Source organism: Argiope bruennichi, chromosome X2 (genome assembly GCF_947563725.1).
Source record: "Argiope bruennichi chromosome X2, qqArgBrue1.1, whole genome shotgun sequence".
Classification (NCBI taxonomy): Eukaryota; Metazoa; Arthropoda; class Arachnida; order Araneae; family Araneidae; genus Argiope; species Argiope bruennichi.
This window is the reverse complement of record NC_079163.1, coordinates 127,471,107-127,491,460: the sequence shown is the minus strand read 5'-3', so window position 1 is coordinate 127,491,460 and position 20,354 is coordinate 127,471,107. Positions and strand designations below refer to the sequence as shown.

General features: G+C 29.8%; 1 protein-coding gene across 1 annotated transcript in view; it reads right to left on the bottom strand.

Moving 5' to 3' along the window:
- Nucleotides 1-4,977: 4,977 nt before the first annotated feature.
- Nucleotides 4,978-20,354, bottom strand: part of LOC129959877 (homeobox protein EMX1-like) — a 50,960-nt gene continuing 35,583 nt past the window's right edge. Inside the window, exon 3 of the mRNA XM_056072773.1 lies at nucleotides 4,978-5,226. Within this exon, the coding sequence (XP_055928748.1) occupies nucleotides 4,978-5,226 (249 nt within the window). The remainder of the gene's footprint in view (nucleotides 5,227-20,354) is intronic.

Below are 20,354 nucleotides of genomic sequence, written 5' to 3'. Positions count from 1 at the left end.
TAAAAATAAATTTTGAATTCGTTTTTTTTTTCACATGTTAGATATTTATTTCATATTTTAATTCAAAATTTTCCTGGTGTTTCTTTTGAAATGACAGTGATAGATATTTAATTATATCTGCTTTCGATTTTCACATCCCCCAAAAAATCTATATATATATATATATATATATATATATATATATATACATTTTGAAATCAAATAAGAAATGTGTGAAAATAAAAATGAATTAACAGTGTTTAACATATCTTGAAAGTTGATTGATAATTTAAGTTGACTTGGCAAATTGTTTCTATTACTTTTTAAGTTAATTGTATTGTATCAAAAATTAAAAGAAATTACTAAAAATTAAATATTGAGTAGGTCGATATTTAATTTTTGGTAATCCTTCTAAAGGGAAAATATACGAACAAATTATTTTTTTTGTACCATTACTCAAAGTGTAAGTGAAACATTTGACCTTTGTTTTTAGATTTACAAGGTTATATTTGAAATGAATGTAAATGTTAAATGATAACTAAAAAGTCAAATTCAACTTTCTTCTCTACATCAATGATATTTCTACATTCATAGTGCTATTTTAAGAATAATTTTTAACTTTATTTCGGAAAAACACTTTATTACTTTCGAAATTTGAATTATTTGTCGTACCAATATAGCAAGTTAATTGAAGAAACTGCAAATGATTTTCATTTACTGCTATTAAATTTATCACAACCAGAGAATGGAACTGAAAAATGGATATAATATCCAAGTCTATCAACGCAATGTATATTTTGCTGATAAATAAACTGTAAACTCTTTAATAACCGATAATTTTATAAAATCTCCAATTTTTTTTTTTTTTTCTTTTTGCTTTGTCATTCCGGAATCGACAGCTATCCCCAATGATTATTTATAATGCAACGCTTGCAACTAAATCCAAATAATTTTGCAACGAAGCTAATTGCATTCAAGCGCTGAGTTATAATAGCGACAGCTCACGAAATTGCAGGAAATAATCGAGACGCGATTTTTTTTTTTTTTTTTTTATGTTGAAAGAAAGGATTTAGCTTTTTACCTTCGGGCATAATAAAAACCATCAAATATTTTCTTCAAAATTAGATTAAATAATTAGTGAAAATCATTTCTACTGAACTAATTTCTTTTAAATATTATAATTACTTCAAAATAAATTACATAAAAATATAAAAGGCACAGAACAAAAGCTTTCATGTAAAATCTGTGAGGAGTGTTTACTTTAACAAATCTAGATGACGTCTTTACTCGTGTGCGTTGGTGACAGATTCAAGTTCAACAATAGTCTCCCAGGAATTTTTTACATCGTAACAAAATCTCTCATAAATAGTCAATTGAAAAATATAGAGCCGAGTCATATATTTACAGTCAATAGTGACTTATACCATATACAGCAATGATAAGCGATCAGATGACTATTAAATAGCAGGATTGAGCATGATAAGATCTCAGATGTTTGAAAAGCGGCGTCTATTGTCACCCCATCCCCTCCAAATCCTGCTTCATTTTTTTCTCTTTCTATATAGAAATCACATAAAAGGGTAGCCCCTAAAGCCAGGACTTTATATTCATACCGTATAAAAGGTGCTCAGTTTAGGTGAGTGTGTCTGAGATCCGTTATCTAAAAAATATGATATTAGGAGAATATAAAGAGTAATAGACATGTTTAGAGTAACTTACGCTAAAATCGCTTCTACTGAATCTCTTTTCCCCCCTGTTTAAGGAGGGGTGTAGCATTTTTGTATTGGAGTTGCGCTTAATGGATGGAAGTATATCCTGCGTGAAAAATGGGTATTATAAAAATAGCAGATGTCGTAAGGTAGGTGAGATTTGCACGGGCCTAAATGTCACTAGTGTTTTAAAATATGTTTGGCTGAGTTGGAGGATTGGATGATTTTTTTTTTCTGGAGGGGGGGGGGTCAGATTACTGGATCACTGTTTAATATTTATACTCATAAATAACCCTTTCGTAAATGTATTTTATTCAGTTTTACTTTTTAAGATCTTCTACGAAAAGTGCAATGATAGTGAAGAATTCGCCATGGTACTTGGCCTGAAGTACTTTAACACGTTGACTGCCACGTGACTCGTTCGTGACTCTCATTTAGCATCTAATTAGTTCACACCTACTAACCTACTATCTGATTAAATGACCCCTTCTCTAATAAAGTTAAGAGATAGCGAAGAAGAGATTTATTTAATTAGACAAATTATCCGAATGACAGGTGTAAATGATGGCCAAGAACATATCATTTGTGTTGGTGGGACATTGTATTATTCAATATAATGCAGTTTCCATGTCATATTATATTGAAGAATATTGTTTGATATTATATAATATTATATAGTACTGTACAATATCTCAAATATTATTCAATACCATACAATATTGTATAATTGTGCTACTAGGGTACGGAATTTTGAAAAGTAGATCATCCCTTCCTAGTTACCTACTTATAGCTTAAAACCAGAGTATAAAATGTATAAAAAATGTAATAGAATTCTCTACTATACAAAGAAAGAAATTGCTTAGAAAACGTAGCAGGTCGAACTTGAAAAGAATTTGATTTGAGCTTTAAATTATAAATTAATAAATAAAAATCTCACTTGATATTCTGTAATATTGATATTGCTTAAATTTTATAAAAATTAATTAGGTTCAAATTACATTTAAGATATGTTTTTCTGTTTTGTCTAAAATGAATGAAAATTTGTCGTCAAGTAGAATATTCGGTGAAGATATTTTATAACATTTAAAATACTGGCAAAAAATATTTTTTAGCATCATTTTTATTTTTAGAGGATGATATAATATATAAATTAATTTCTATAGGTCTAATTTTTTAATTAAACCTATATAAACACATCTAAATTTTAAAACTCTAATATTAAACTATTTCTCATTATCAATCATATTTTATTTTAAAATATCGAGAGTTTTTCTTTTTCCTTGATTTCTATGCGTTGTCTGCGACATTTAAAAAATCAAATAAAATATATAATATAATCCAGCAAAATGCTTCGAAGCAACCTAATAGAGACTAAAATTATTGAACAGAGCCGAAAATAAAAAAATAAAATAATGATATTAAGTCTATATATCTTTGAACTGAAAGAAATGACAAACAGAAACCTCTAAGAAATAACGTTATAATATTTTATTTACATATTTTTCTTTGTACTCGGTCATCTTTTGCAACATACATTTAAAATGAATTATCATGTAGTTTATAAATAATTAAGGAGTACATTATGATACTGAACAGTCTTCACAGAAGGTAAAAGTCAACTTTCTACATAAAGAAATATAAATAAAATATAAAAATGCACAAAGATGAACTTTGACTTTAAAAGAGTAAAAAAAAAAAAAAAAAAAGTAATGATGTGCTGACTAAATATTTGACGATTTTCATGATGCTGAATTGTTTCAATATGTTGAATTTTCTCACCCTCCTTGTGTATGATACTGTGCATTTTTTCATACATTTTAAGCATTCTGCAACTAAAAAAATCAGTTTGCTTTCTTTTGAAAGTACTTTATTTTTGCATTAGGAACTTGGATCGCGATTTTATAATGAGATACTGAAGAAAACACATATGAGAGTTGAAACAATATACACAAAAAAAATGTAATTTTATCAAGTAGAATATTAACGCTCGAGCCTCGGGAGTTTCATACTTTTTCTGTTTAAAATCGTGGGCTGTTACGAACTGTTCTTCTGTATTACCTCTTTATAAGTAACTTTATAATAACTTCGACTTCCAAGTTAAATTGGAAGTTGAATGGAAAATTCAGACGCAATTTTTACGTTTCCCGAAACAATAAAATTGGAAACATTCCTCAAGAGTTCAATTACAAAATTCCTTATGAGCTACCATGTTAGTCCTTCATTTTTCTTACTTATAAACCGCATTATGAAGAAGCAAGATAAATTAGCACCCTCTGATAATATTTTTTCGACACATTCTCTTTCTAAAAGATGCTATTTTATAAGATTAAAATTGAAGATCTTATCAATTGCATTATATCTTTGCTACATAAATGTAGATGATACGAACTTTTCAGCTCTCAGATGCAATACCTAATATTTCATTGAGATATTTCATTTATAGCGTGATAATGCAAATATCAGCATTTCATTCACCACAATACAATTGCTTGAAGTAACAGCCGGGTTTAAAATGAAATATGCATACTTCTTATCTCTTACCTTTGAAATAAACTTTGAAAGTATTTTTTAAAAAATTTAAATAGTAGTATGTCATGAAGAAATGACATTTAGCTTGTGAAACGAAATGTCTGCGATGTCTCTTTTTCAATGCGCTGATAAAAAGTTTATTCTTGTATGTGAATCCTTTTCATATTTACAAAACTCGAGATAAGAGCTCTTCAAAAATGGCAAACGTAACAGACGATCTCAGCAATACATTGGTGCTGATGTATGTGCAGTAGGATTTTACTTCAAGTATTGCCTTCATCGCTTGAATCCAGATTCAAAATTACCAAGTTCAATCCATATATATATATATATATATATATCGTGGCTTCAAAATGAGACTGTAAATTAACAAGTAAAATCATAAAAAAATTATGAAGAATCATAATTTCATCATTTTTTACATAAAATTCATTGACGTATTTTGTTATAATAGAGTCAATTCATCTCCACGTATGCATGTCAATGCAAGATGTGCGATGCATTCGAATCCATCTTGCAGAAAAGATAAGGAAGCGACGTCATACTACGGCGTATATTTATGCAGTTAGATGGTACGCGTATTTGCTCTTGGCATATAACATTTATATTTATATGTGCATTGGCTTGTGGTTTTCATGTAAATTGACCTCAATGCCAAATCGATCTGTACAGTAATAGATCCAAAAAAGATTTGAAATCATCCTATCAAGACAAAAAATCCATCAAATAAAATCATGTGATTTCTATAAGGATTCTATTTTCAAGGAATTATTTCTTCGTCATTTCTGTCTTCCATGTTATATGATGTGTCACTGTCATCGTCATCGCATAAACTAACACTTTCGCTTATTCCAGATGGTGATAAATTAGATTCTGATGCGGATGATTGTCTGTACTGTGAATCTACATTTTTACTTGCAGGAAGGACATTATTCTTTTCGTCCCTTTCTCTGTCTTCCATAACTTGTCGTTTTTGTTTTGTTCTTCGGTTCTGAAACCACACTTTCACCTGTAAATAAAGAAAATGTTTTTAGATATAAATTCAAACGTCAGAATTCATTACAGTTATCAAGGGTTGCAATTTTCTTTCTTTTACACTTTTCTTTTTAAATTTTGATAAAGAGAGTCGGTCCATACTAAATTGATATAGGTGAAATTTACTTCGTTAATTTAATATAGACCACCATGCATCTAGCAGGCGGAAAAAGGAAGTGACATCAGAGCACAGGGAAGTCATTTTGCGGCTAAATGTTAGATGAATCGATCAGTTACATTTGACATATGAATGGGACGTCAAATGAAATCATTTTGTAGACTTACAAGAATTAGAAATAAGTATCATTTCACATATATAAAATGTAAATTGTATTTTTTCTTTTTTGTTCCTCGAAAATTTATCATTAATAAAATCATTTTAATAATTATTTTTCTTATAAAATATTGATGTATTTGCTTGTACTTCTCTAATCTGGAAAATGCCACATATTTTTTTATATAAAAAATAAAAATACCAGCATCACTCAATTGTAGATGTAAGGTATTCTCGATAGCATTCTCTTCCATTTTTTTTAAAAAAAGTTTCTGTTATGAATTAAAATTCATCTTCATTTCCAGGTAATACACGATTGTTAAGTACATATTTGCATTACAGGCTTCAAACTTCGAATAAATTATTAAATATATGCAATTTATTGTGCAAGAAATAATAATCATAAAAATTTTCAAAAATTCTACTATAAAGATTACCATATTTGTAAGCAGTAGCGGAATTTTCTTTTCCCTCTAATGACTTTTTTTTGCTCTGGAGTGCTGAAGCTTTTGCTTGATTTAAAAATAATTCAGTACAAAGGTATTGAGAGGAATATATGATTTGATGTATTAGTTTATTTTCAAATGTCGTAAATTTTTTAAAATCATCATTGATTTTAAAAATACTTATTCTATGACAACTCCTTTCAAATTTTAATGTTTCTTTCAGGCACGTAAATTTTTATATTAAAGGATTATCCCTTCTTGTGACATAGCGGGATGTCTTTTTGTTAAAGCGGAATAAGTAATGTACCTGAATCTTTAGAAAATCTTGGGATGAGTGAAAATTTATCCCATTTTTATGAAAAAATTATTTTGGAAGTAAAAGAAAGTTTGAGATAAAATTTCACACTAAAATTATTTTTAAAAAATCTATGTAAGAATATTTATCGATAAAAATATAGTTAAAAGCACAAATTCTATGGTATATCAATAAATGGTAGGTGTTTATTAATGCAAAGGAATTTTTTTCACTATTAAAAATTAAAAAACGCCAAATTTAGCAAAATGAAATATGCATGCTGCCTTGAAAGACCAAAATTAGAGAATGTAGATATTCTCCGGTGAATGTTGATGAAAAATCAAATATTTAGTTATAACCTTTTCCATTCGAATCATCGCTAGTGAATGTCGACTAACACGGATGAGATCTGGTGAAAGGTGAAACGAGAAGCCAAGAATGCACAGTTATAGAGGTGAACAAAACAGTTGAAGTTGTTACAATAAATAAGACTGTATAATGTTAATAACATAATTTTTGTGTAAGTTCATTATTGATATTATATTCTTTTCTCATTTAAAGTATACTGTTTGTTTTAGGATCAACAATTTATTTACGTGTCCAAATACTTAAGCACACGTAAGCATGTAAATGTGCTCCTGTTCTGATAAATAATGTTTCCTCTACTGTATTATTTTTCCAGTCCTGATAAATAAAAAATTTCCGGTAAAATTTCTCCTGTTCTGATAAATAACGTTTCCTCTCCTGTATTATGTCTTCAGTTCTGAAAAATAAAAAAATTAAGAAATTCGTGTAAAATTTCTCCTGTTTTGATAAATAATGTTTTAAAAATGAAGTTTAATTTAAAATTTGCAGTTTTGTCTTAACGTAACAGAAATATTTTTATTCAATATTCACCATTAATGAATGCTGAATGTCGACATTTACCGGTGTTAGTGGAAATAATATTTAGCAAATATTTCCCACATACACCAAGCAATTATGAGAATGCTGACATTCACCGGACAATATTGACATTTGCTAGATATCGGTCTTTTACAGAAATATGTATAATTATTTTTACAATTAACTCTTATCAAATATTGCCCAGAGATGCTTTAATTTTGTTCTAAAATTAATCAGTATTGAAAAGAGGAATAAACATTATTCTTTAAATGTTTTACTAAACATATAGAGCGAGAATATTTTAAAAACAGAAATATTAGCTTGCATAGTTCAGACAGTATTTTCACTATTTCAAGAATATATGATCTAGCTATTATAAATCCTAGAAAATCTGAATTTTTTAAAAAAATAAAATGTAATTGCTGATGTAAACGAAAGAAACTAAGGTGGGGATTTTAAGAATGTGTATTCATTTATGATCAAGCTTTGCACAAGGTAAGCATATTTTGTTGGAATTCTAAAAAACAAATAAAGATAAACTGTCTCAAAAAAACTATAGACATTTTATTGCTCAACAAACTAATAGAATAAACATTATAAAACCCGGTTAGTTAGTTATATTAATGTCCCATTTAAAAAGCAACGCTAGGGCTATTTTTGGACGGACTTCGTAGTGTTGAACCGCAGTCAGATGACGAGGACCAGTTGTTGCCAGTCAGATGACATCTGAACTGGAACCCCTCCCTTCTCCAAACTTCCGCTCCATATTAACGTCAGGACATTTGGACCCGACGGATTTAACGTGCACCCGACCCTCTTTCACGACGGTTCTTCGGTGGATTCGAGTCTCGAACCGGGGCCTTTTAGTTCCGATGATGTGCCTCCCGAAAGCTCGGACACAAATGTTTTGGATCATTAAGCGTTGTATTCAAATGACGTTTCATATTACTAGAAATCGTGAGTCTTTTGCGCCCTTGAAAATTTGGAAGTTTATTTCCCAGTCGAAAATAATTCCTAGTTTGAGAAAAGCTATTTTAGGGAGGGGGGGGGGAGGTCGTTTTCTACCAATATTTATTAGGTGTCTAAATCCTCTTAGAATGCCCACGTTCTCGCTTAATTTAATAGTTTCATCCTCGAATATGCTGACCATTACTTCTCATCTGCCTGTTCTGTAAATCCAACTAACAGAAGTTTTACAATTGTGAGGGTTGCCATATTGACTTTTAAAGACGAAATTCGGAAAATGATGCCTTTTTTTTATCAATAAAAGTTTAGTCTTTAAAAAATGCTTCATTTTGCTTTGATTTTATAAAAAATGTGTAAGTTTGCTTAAATTTGCCTTTTTTAAATGCAATTTTTATTTGGGAAATTTTTGCTTCAAATTTATTGAAATAATTCTTAACTTTAGTATTTTTAATTGATTCTAAAGGAACTCATTTTCCTTATTACGATACTGATATAATATATATTTTATTCTATCATGTGATCAATGTCTAGCCTTACGTTCGATTTGCTCGCATTTATATTAGTCATCTAAAATGTTCTTATATATTTCAAATAAAATATAAATTAGCATATACAATTCTTATAGATTTCTCTTCTAGACTAAAAAAAGTTTCTCTTTCTACCTCTAGAATGCAAACAGATAGGAAATAATAAAATGCATCAATGGGTAACGATAAGTGAAAAAAAAAAATTGAATTTAATGCAAATACACAGATTTAGTTTTTAGCAAAAACTCTGAAAGCTCTACATTATATTCTCTATTTTTATTTTGTATATTCAAGATGTATGAGTTCATTCTTCTCATCCTTTTTAAAGTTCTAGACTTGTCAAAAGATGATTCAAACATATCTAAAGCAAAGTCTCTCCAACGTTCATGAATAATAATTAACAAATAAAGTCAGCAGGAATGAATTGATCTTTTCTTGTTTTTATGTAATAGTGTTGTTATCATCCAAGTTCCCGTTTTATTTATCTATCTATTTATTTATTTTTGAATAATACTGATAATTCCAGATGTCATTTTCACCAAATTTTATTCAGCAATTCGAATCATTTTAAACTAAATATTGTTCGCCCTTAAAAGATATTATTATGTTCCCTGCTTTATAGGAATTTTTTTAATTTTCAACTCTTTGCTGGAATGAAGTCATGTTCTATGATTCGAAATTCTGTATATACAGAAGACCAGAATTTTTTAAGAATAATGAAGCTGCAACCGGATTATTAGATTTTATTTTGCATATTATTTTCATCATTAATATACATGATCCATTTTATAAGTATTCATTGAAGTACGGTGACTAAGTTGAAAATTCGATTCTGGGAGAAAATAGGGAATATTATTTTATTCAACACTTTTAAACTTTCTTTGTGTTCTCCTAAGTTTTAATACAACCCATTTAATAAATGGTCAATATTAAAATTTGCAACTTTTAAGCATTAACTTTTTTTCTTTAAACTACGTTTAAAAAAATTGAATATTTTCCATGGCACTGTTTACTTAATCTTAAAAACGCTACTAATTCTAATTATGCATATAGATTACTTCAATTTTTAAAATACTTTTGGCTTTTAATTATACATTTTTTTCATAGGTTTTTTTAAAATTTATTTTATGCTAAAATTAAAAAATATAAACAGTTTATAACATTTTCCAAAATACATCTGAAACGTAGTCATGTAGTCACCTTAAAGAAAAGCGTCTCTATTTAATGAAATGCAGAGAAAAGTCAACGTTTCCATTAAATGATCAATATTTATTCTTTTTTGGTCTTATTTCCCCATTCTACTCTGGCAAGCCTAACGCCTGTTTAAAACATCCGACCCCCTACCCCCCCCCCATAAGCCACGACGCACGATTCTCGTCGTAAATAAGCATGGATTTGTGTAATCCAATTTATTCAACACACCACTGTATGAAGGAAGGCTCCGAAGTTTCGCCCAGAATAAAGAATAATTTTTCATCACGTGTATTTGTCACTACACTCTCAAAGCTTGCTTACAAATCTTAAAGATATTTGTTAAATGATTTATATAGTAATCTGAGGGGGGAAAAAGAAAATAACTAGATTAAAAAAACTAAGATGAAATGATTTTAATTTTATAAATATTATTGTAGTCGGGATTCTTTGTAAAGTCTGCTCATTATGCGCAAATAAGAATTCTGAATTCTTTCTGTTTAAAAACATAGTCGGCAGAGTCCAACATTAATCCAGAAAGCAAAAGCCTTAAGATTGAACAGTAAGTAACAGTTGCTGAAATTTCAAAATATTATTAATGATTGTGTGAAATTTCAAATGTTTAAAAGGTCAAGATTGATAACCTCCTCAGAAACAGTATTTTAGAGATGGTGATATACTGAGAAGATATCGAAAGAGACGAAAGCAAAGTAAAAGTGTTTTGCAATTTCGAATTTTTAAAAAAATACTTTATGATTTTGAGATTTTTATCAAAATTCCTTTTTTTTATTGTTCATATTCTTTAATTTCTGTTTAATTTATAAATCCAAAACTGATTCATTCGTTTATGTTAAAAAATATTCTCAATGAATTTCGTGATAAAGATTTGTAAATAGCACACAATTATGCAAGAATTTCTAATTATCTTTCTTCTCTCAAAATAACTTCAAATATCTAAAAATAACTTCAAATATTCAAATGTTGATATGTCAAATTACGCATAAATTTCCCCAAAAGGTGTAAATTAATTAATTTTATTAAGATTAATGGTAATAGATGATTTTCAAAATGAATTATTTGTATATTTTTTCTGCAAATTTCAATAGCTATCAACATAATAAAGCTTTATAAAATTATTTCAGCCTGATTAGATCCTCTTTTATTTTTATATTAAATCAAATCATCACGAAAGTTTCTTAAGAAAAATTAAATTGCAAATTTAATTCGAATGTGAAAACGTAATCAAATATTTACATTACTCAAGAAAATTATTGAAAGTATTATAAAATAATTTAAGTACATTTTAAAATTTTATTTATTAGCTGGTCCTTAAAGCTGTCTTTTAGAAGTAAGTCGATTAAAAAATACGGCTGTTTCGAAAAGATCAATTTTTTATTTCATTCAAAAGCGTTTGAACTAGGGATATTTTCCTTTTTAATGATTTTATGCGCAGTATGAAACTGTTTATCTTTCACAGTATCTGTCAAGTTTTAAAGCTGCACTTCCCTTTCCTTCATTTTTTTGCATAAAAAAATAATTTCAATCATTTTTTTTTACAAATCCATATTATTTCTAAGGGTGTTTTTCCCTTGTAATGATATTAGGTTAGATAAGGATGGTAGAGGAACAGGAATCAGAAGAAGATGGGTTTGAGTTCTATAATCTTTCTGGTCAACAGTAAAGATTAAAGATTCTGTTCAACTGTTCTATAATCTTTTTGAACAACAGTATTATTTAAAAGCTCGTAGACTAAGCGCTACATTACTGAATTGCCGACTCCGAATCAATTCAGTTTTTCTGATTTCTCCGAGTGAAACACAAATTTGGATCATTTTCCCTTGAAAGTTCTTCGGGAAGGAAACTTTCTCGAAAAAATTGGAACCAAGTCTTAGGTGCTTCCTTGATGCTCCTAGGTCACTTTGACCAATAAACCAATAAAAAATGCAGCATTTATCCTTTACAATGTACCCTTGACTAGCTATATCTCACGAAATAGATCCATTACTAATTGTCATATTTCGTAAATATATAGCCGTATATAAGAAGACCAAATTTTAAACTCGAAAAAATTATAGTTGAAAGCCTATACACAAAAAATCGAGCTCTTTTTTTTTTTTTTTTTTTCCCTTCTTCTTCATTTAGCAAATCATCTTTTTACTATCAACTTAACATCAGATAGCAAATATACAGATAGTTTTTATCAAGGCCACCCAAAGTGCCAGATTCCTCGCTTGGAATGCCCTTCTAGAACCCTTAGTTTTCGAGAAAATTGCGAGAGAAAAATATGATGTCATACTTGTGTCATACTGTCATACTGAGCCATATTTAAAAAGCTGCACCTCATAACTACTGCTATTCTTCGCATGGTGATAATGTAATCGTTTCGTGAATATTGCGGCATGTACTTTATCTAACTGGTATAATAATACGGAATGCCTGGAAGTACCTTGGAACTATTTTACGAACTGTCTTGGAAGTATCCCTTCACTATCCATTGCGCCGTCCATATCTATCCCAAAATCATCCGGAAGTTAGAACAATAGACTGAGAAATACTGGAAATATCGACCCGACTCACATCTCCAGGATGTTGGCGGAAGAATTCGCGACTGGCGTATGCAATACAGAAAAATGCAATACTCCGCAGGCGGAAGAAACTCCCGAATTGTGCATGGGCTCACTAGTCAGAAAACCGAATGCGAGTGGCAGTACTATGTAGAAACTATTACAGGCCGAGAGGCTGTATCCATTTTCTGCACAACAGTGAAGACCAGTGATTGAATGGCTATTGCAATAACATGAAATGCTTTCATTGCACTTATCTTGTGAACGGATGAAGCATTCTTCACACGTGATGGGGTCTTCAACAGTCACAATAGCCATTAAATGGTCAAAGTCCAATCCTCAGGCAATTCGCCCGTAGAGATATTAGACCCGCTGATATGTAAGTAAGTGGGTCGGCATACTAAGTAATCGCATAATTGGACTATACTTGCTGCCCGAATGATTCACGAGGCATTCATACTTAGTTTTCATGCATGCATGCTCAGTGAAGTAACAATCGATTTCGTGGGTGACTGGCACATCTCAGCTCTCTTGCATGTAATAGCTAGATATAGACTAAACCAGGTCGATGTATTAAGCTTGAAAATCCTGTTATAGGGCCGCCACGATCGCCAGATCTGGCCCTTTGGACTTCTTTCTATAGAATCATCTAAAGGGATTGTTCTATAAGGACTTAATTACTGCAGAAAGCAGTTGCTCATCTTCATGCTGCATGTACTTTTATGGACAATATGCCGCTGCAGTATGTGCAGTCAGCTATTTCACGGCGCAAATATGATTGCCTCGATATATTTGGTGGACATTTTGAATATCCTCCTATGTAAACATATTCAGATAACGATGTTAATGCTTCCAATAAAGTTTTTCCCCTACACCGTATATAATGTTAGTTTTCTCATTCATTTTTCTCCGAAATTATGAGTCGTAGAGGTATAGTTCTTCTAGCAATTTTTATGTACTCTTAGGCGAGAAATTTGCTATGCATAGTTCGGATGGTTTTTATGGGACATCCTATATAAATTACAAAAAAATCTGAAATAAATTTTAATCAGCTTTTATCTCTCGATGTAGCTCCAAATATCCAAAAACAGCTGAATACTGCACTGTCATATTATGCTCAAAGAAGACTTAATGCTTTACCATAAATAGTAACCTCTCAAGCTGGCGGTTATAAAATAATTACAAGAAATCATTTCACCAGTGATTGTTTTATAATGCTTCAAGTCATCTAAGAAATTTAGGAAAAAGTCGCTAAAACTAAAAAAATTTCGTAATAACTATACAGTTTTATTATTACAAAATGGTACTACATTATATGTTAATCATTATTTAAACACTCAAGATATTAATGACACTAATATACCATTTACTCTTAAATGTGTGATGAACATATTCAGGATTGTATATCTGGATACAATGATGCCCCGCAAAGCTTTCTCCGCGCTGTCAACAAAAATTTTCTTCGAGTTTGGGGCATGCTATTTGCGTGATGATAGGTTGAAAAGGGTGGGACGTATCTCCAAAGAAGAAAGTGGAAAACTGGGAATGTTCTTGATGTTTGTCAAAGTTAACTCAAAGCACAAAAGGAAAAGCCAGGTGACAAGGGATTACTTATATTCTGTTGATGGTGGTATGTTCAAGAATGACTTGTTAAGCTAAGTATCGTTAAATCTTGCGAGCTACTTGTACACTGTGGTTTCAGACTGGGTGGTCTTTTTTGTGAATTACAGCTGTCTAGAGCTCTAAAATTTGCCCATCTTGGTTTGAGTCAAGGACCAGTCACAACAGCCAGTATGACTTTTTATTAAAAAAGTGATATTTGTTTCAAAACACTATAAAACGTGAAATCGATTTTTTTTTAAATGGAAGCAAATTTTTTTTTACTTTAGTGTCTCCGAAATGACGCAATCGAGCAGTATCAATTTTACACCATTCAGTAAGATATTATTATTTATCGACGCTATCATCCTTTACGAGATCAGGAACATTTTTCTTTCTCGATTTTATTCAATTAACACTTTTTATACAGGATGTCCATCATTCCAAAAGCACGGGATAAACTTTATGAACAGATCAGACATACAGATACAAGTAATTTTCATTAGTTAGCGAACTAAAGAGGGAACTTTTGGCAGTGAATTAACGATGAAAGAAACGGATGCATCGAGAGCAAACGGATACATTAATAATCAAATAATCAAAATAGCCAAATGCTTAGAATCCCCTCAACTTTTGGTGGGTCCAAAGACTTGAGATTTGTTTTGAGGAATCTTCAGTTATTTAATTTTGTGTTTTTCTTTTTGTTTTATAAGAGCGATATGCTAGAACTTATTCAAATTAAAATAAAATATTTTTTTAAAAATGTTATTCATAGAATCTTTTAAGGCTTTTTTTTTTTTTTTTTTGTCATGATTGAAGATCAATTTGGCTTAATGTGTATGTGTGTGGTGTTTTCCATCTTCTTCTTTTTGAAGTTAACTGATTGTCAACAATTCTGGCAAACTTTATATTTAATTATATCCATTTTGTTGAAAAAACATTTTTAATTGTTTATTTAATTTCTAAGCGAATTTAAAACTAATCATTATTGTTTTACCATTTTGTGTAGAAGGCTTTTTTAATTAATTTTTTAATATGCTAAATACTGTAAACAACCCCTATGAAGTTGAGTCAGATTCAAATGTTTTGTGACTGCAGTTTGACAGAATATTTTTGATTAAATGCTGATACTTAAAGATTAAATTGAAATCACTGAAAAATATCTGATCTTGAAAGTGGGGGAGGGGGGACAGAGAAAGAAAGGACTCAGAAACTTGTATTGTTTAATTGCTTTAGGGTCCCTGTATGGTTTAATCAGACTTTGAATATTTTACATAAAGTTCGCATTATAGGTGTAATGAAATCCTAGCTTACAACAGCACTGCAGCCCAGCTGCACATATGAAGCGTATATAGCTTCGGATATCAACTCCTTTAAACATTTAGGGTATTGAAATCCGTTGATATTAACAGAAATCATACACTTCATTATTTAAACAAAAGAATAATCAATATTGCTTTTAAAATGTTTATCATTTTTTTTTTTTCTAATTTCATCTCATGTCTTCATTTCTGAATTTTCAATGGCTCATTTATTTATGTCCACAATTATTCATAAAAAAAAAAAAATACTGAATTTCTGATGTTACTTCTTACCTGTTGTAGCATAGCTATGATAGGAAAAAATATATTTTTAATCCGATATTTATTTAGGTTTATAAGTCGAAGAAAGGTTTGATCCATATTTTATTTTAACTAAACAGGCGATACAATAGTCACCATCCCGATTATTTATGAGCTTCCGCCGGAGTTAACAGCAATAGCATTTCTTCTCTTTAACAACCCGTAAGGTTGAAGCACCAGCTGCGCTCGGATGCTTCTTTTATTCCTCCCCCACGAATTTCAGCGTTTAGAGGACAAGGATCAGAGTTGCCTAACCTCTGGCACGGTGTTTTTTAATTGCTTTAATTGAATGCCCCTCGCTAGGAATAGGAAGTTGAGCGCTTCAGATTTCATTGCTCCACTGTCTTTTTTTTTTTGTTTTGTTTTGTTTTGTCCCAGCAATCCTAATGGTTCGAAAAGTGTTTTTTTTTTAAATGTTTTATATTAGTTGAATTTGTTGACGTTGAAAATCAAATTTTTCTTGCTCTAGACTTTTTGCGTCAGTATAAGACTGAGCTGCATGTTAGCTCAGTGTTTTAGTGTCGTTGTCTTCAGTGCTACTTCTTATTTTAATTGATCCATAGATACTTCGTGTTTAGAACAAGGGTTCTAGAATCATGATCCCCAATCCCAAATAAACCGCCGGATTATTAAATAGGTAAAGTAACCTACTGCCCAAGGGCTTCGTAACTTTAAGAGCCTCCAATACCCTGTGATTTCCCCCCTCACCATTATCTTTAAGGTAATTTAATTTATAGGTGCAGTATGCGCGAACTTATTCAAACTAAAATCAAATATAATTTAAATTTCAAAACAATATTCTTAGATTTTTTTTTCTTCGAATTCTTACCATCAGGAAAGTTTTCAAATTTTCTTGTAGATCAGTGCCATCCAATTTGTTCTGTAGTTTCAATAATTCTAACAAATTTTGTATTTTGATTGTTTAAAAAAATTAATTTTTTTGTATCATATTTGTTTTAAAAAATTTTACTTTTTAAATGTAATTTTTTTCACTTGGTGAGATAAATGAAACACCCTCTTGAAGGTGAACCGCGGCTAAATATTTTCTTATTTCACTTACTACTTAGAAACTTAATTATTGCCAATTGCAAACTTCTTATTAGAGAAATCAACAATAATAATAAAAAAAAAGTTTTGAAAATTAGGAAGCGGAAAGGGGGATTGAGTCTGTACAGTACACTCCCGATTATCCGCGAAATTGGGTGGCACGGTCGCCGCGGATAACAAAAATCGCGGATAATCCGAAAAAGCTAAAAAAGGGTATAGCAAAAGAAAAAACAGTCATTCCAATTTTGAAAAATCGTTTTATGTACAATGAAACGTAAAATAAACAGCAGGAAATGTTTAACTAACGCTTAATATTTTAGTATATCCCTCAAAACTAACCTAAAATGCATTTTGTTAATGAAAACAGAAAAGTGCTTTGTACTTACGAGAAGCGTCAAGGAAAATTAATACATATGTACTGTTTTTAATACTGTAATATATTATGTAATTACAAAAGCATAACTGTAAAACTACACCTTTTTGAAGAAATCAGTCATTTGTGTTTGCTTCTTGCTTTGGAAGCATCATTTTCTCTTTGCTTGGAAGCAAAAAAAAAAAAAAAAAACTTGGTGCGGCAGGCGCGGATAACCCGCCCGCGGATAATCGGGAGTCTACTGTATTTTCTTTTGAACCATCCCTTCCCAAATGCCATTCTGCTTCATAACTTTAAAGTAATGAAAGCTTCGAAATCTTGATCTTTTACTCGATTCTTAAATATCAATAAGCAGAAATAAATGAGAAAACACTCATTTTGGGGCATTTATTTAGATATATCAAATAGCTACAATTCTTACCTTTATTATTTATAAAAATTGCATTCGTGCACCCTAATTTCCATTGTAAATCCATATTTAAAGACGCCGAAAAATTTTCAGTTAAAATTTTGTGTTGGTTTAAGAATAAAGTCATGGTTTGTTTTGTTTTTGTTTTTTTCCTTTCATTCATTTTTTTAAACTTTATATTCTATACGAGTGTAAAAGCATTTAACCAATTCTTTACAGCGAACTTATTCCTAAAGAAAGATAGGAAATGATCTGCAAATAGTTACAGAAATTAATAGAAAAATCAATATTTATATTCAAAATTAATTATACGGCACCCTCACCTTCGTGATAAAGAGGATGAAAATATTTAAGCTCATGTAAGCGTATTTAACATTAAATTAGGTTTACATATTTTTTCCTTTTATTAACCAAGTTAATCATCTTTAACGGGTAATATGTTTACTAAAATTATTAATAAAATTCATTTTCAACTTGCTAATGAAAAATATGGTTCATTTTTAATAAAATCGATTGAAAATTTAAAAACAAATTAAAAAAATAAACCGTGCAAGACCCTTTTTCGTCTCATAGGATCATGTAAATATTATCATAAAGAAACTTGCATTTGCCCTTCAGAGAGGGTAACTTAGGAATTTTATTAATCACTAATTTTTATTTAAAAACTAAGAAATATAGCCTTATCAATTCTGTTTATGTATTTATCTTATTTCAAAAGCAGTAAAAAAATTGAATTTAATATCGAAGCATTACAAAAAATCAAAAACAAAAGAAAAATACTATGTTATTGGTGTGCTAACTAAATGTAAACTCTGTAGATGTTTAACGCGATATGTGTAAATGTTTAGAAGTTGAATAAACAAATGAAAATACTTAATGAAATAGTTAGCCAATACTTTGAAGTGCATCCTAATTTCAAAACATTATAAATATATAATGTTGAATGCGTGATTTTGTAGCTCATAAAATTGATTTTTAAACATTCTTGTCACTTTGCTTCACAATGAAAATGGATGCTATTACATTCACGTTTGCGAACGTGCTAAGAAAGTTCAAGGGTAACTCAAATATGTCAGCATTATTTTGCTTTCAAATTGCCTTCTTTACTTATAGAAGTAAATTATTATTTCAAAAGTATTAGCTTCAAAATTATCTACAATTATTCATTAATTCATGTGAATAAAAATGCTAACAGCAACTTCAAAAAATATTCTTAAGAAAACCTTTTGTGTGTATGTGACTTACGAATGTACATAGAATCACGTTTTTAACTATCCATCAAGACAGAATGTCAAATGTTTATCTTAGAGTTGTTTCCATTGGTGCACTCATGTAAATTCTTTATATTAACTGATAAATGCTACATATTTCACTGATTTTTTTTTTTTTTACTATAATCATTTTCTTTATCTTACCACTTTACACTTGGACGTATTCCAGTCCATTATATATATTTATACTTATCTTTGTGCATTAATTTTCGTTTTAAACCTCCTATTTTATTAAAGCACTCATTTATATCGTATTTTTACTATTTTTCTTTACTTGTTCGTGTTTTTCCTATTTATGCAAGTCCAAGAAACAAGAAAAGAAATCAAGAATTTTTTCTGCCATTAAAAGTAGATAGGAGCACTTCAGAATTTCAAAAGCATCTTTAATAGCATTGAAATGAACAAATTATGATCAAATAAGCTTATTTTTAGAGCTTAAATATACGACTGCATTTATATTAAGCAAAATAAAGCTGTTTACTTTAAGATTAATCAAATGGGATAATTTTGCATAGAATACCTAATGAGAGAACAAATTTTTAAGATTCTCTTCCTGTTGGAGTTAGTTTATTCTCCAATAATAAACTGAAATCAAGAAGGATAAAAAAAACTTTCGAGAAAGATTTCAACCTCCTGTTTCTTTGAACTTTATAATGAATCAATTTGTGCTCATTTGACATACTTCAGTTGCATTGAAGCAATATAATTTGAGGACACCTTATGTTTCTTGCTAAAAAAGTAGGGGAGAAACTTGATGTTATGACACAGTGTTTTTTTTAATTATTTTTTTAATGTTGGATAATGTTCATAATTCTATTCATCGTGTGATTGAATTTCGATCACATAATAATGATTGATTTAGATTAGAAATTGCGTTCAAGAAATCGGAATATGTATTGATACATAATTTTTTCCGTGGGAGTGGCGATTTGCGATTAATTTTATTTAAAAACGGCAGGAAGGCAATTTAAAAGGAATAATTCACAAATAATGTAATCAAAATAAAAGAGATCTGACAGTGAACTAGCACATATTCCTCACAAATATCAGTGTAATTTACACAAGCCGATACAATCGCTTTTAAAGAAGAGACATTATCACAAAATTCAAAATAAATGTTAATTATACAGTGAAATAGAAGCTACTGCAATTTATATGTTGACTAACAATTCATGACTGAATCAAAGTTATTTACCTGTTGTTATTTTACTTCGGTAACAGAGAAGATATTTTCAACAGTTTTCTGGCAAAAAAAAATATATTATCATTTCATGGAAATAAAATCAATAATCAGATTTCTTTATCATTCTTATGTTACCAAAAGAATTTGTTTGATTTGGGGATCGGGGATAAATGATGATGACCGGGATAAATGATGATGACCTTTAAAAAGACGATTGTAAGGTTGAAGGGGAAAAATATAATTGATTTGTGATTAGGGACTTGCAGTAAAAGTAAAATGGAATTAATGATAAACTAATCATAATTTAAAACAAGCAAAAAAAGCATCTTTTTAAAAATAAAGGGCTTTTAAGTTTAAATTCAGGGGTGCAATGTAGCCGGCCTCCACGCGGTGCACCCTGGTTAACACTAAATCTGCTACGGCTTTGCCTCCTCCCTTGTGTCTGAACTG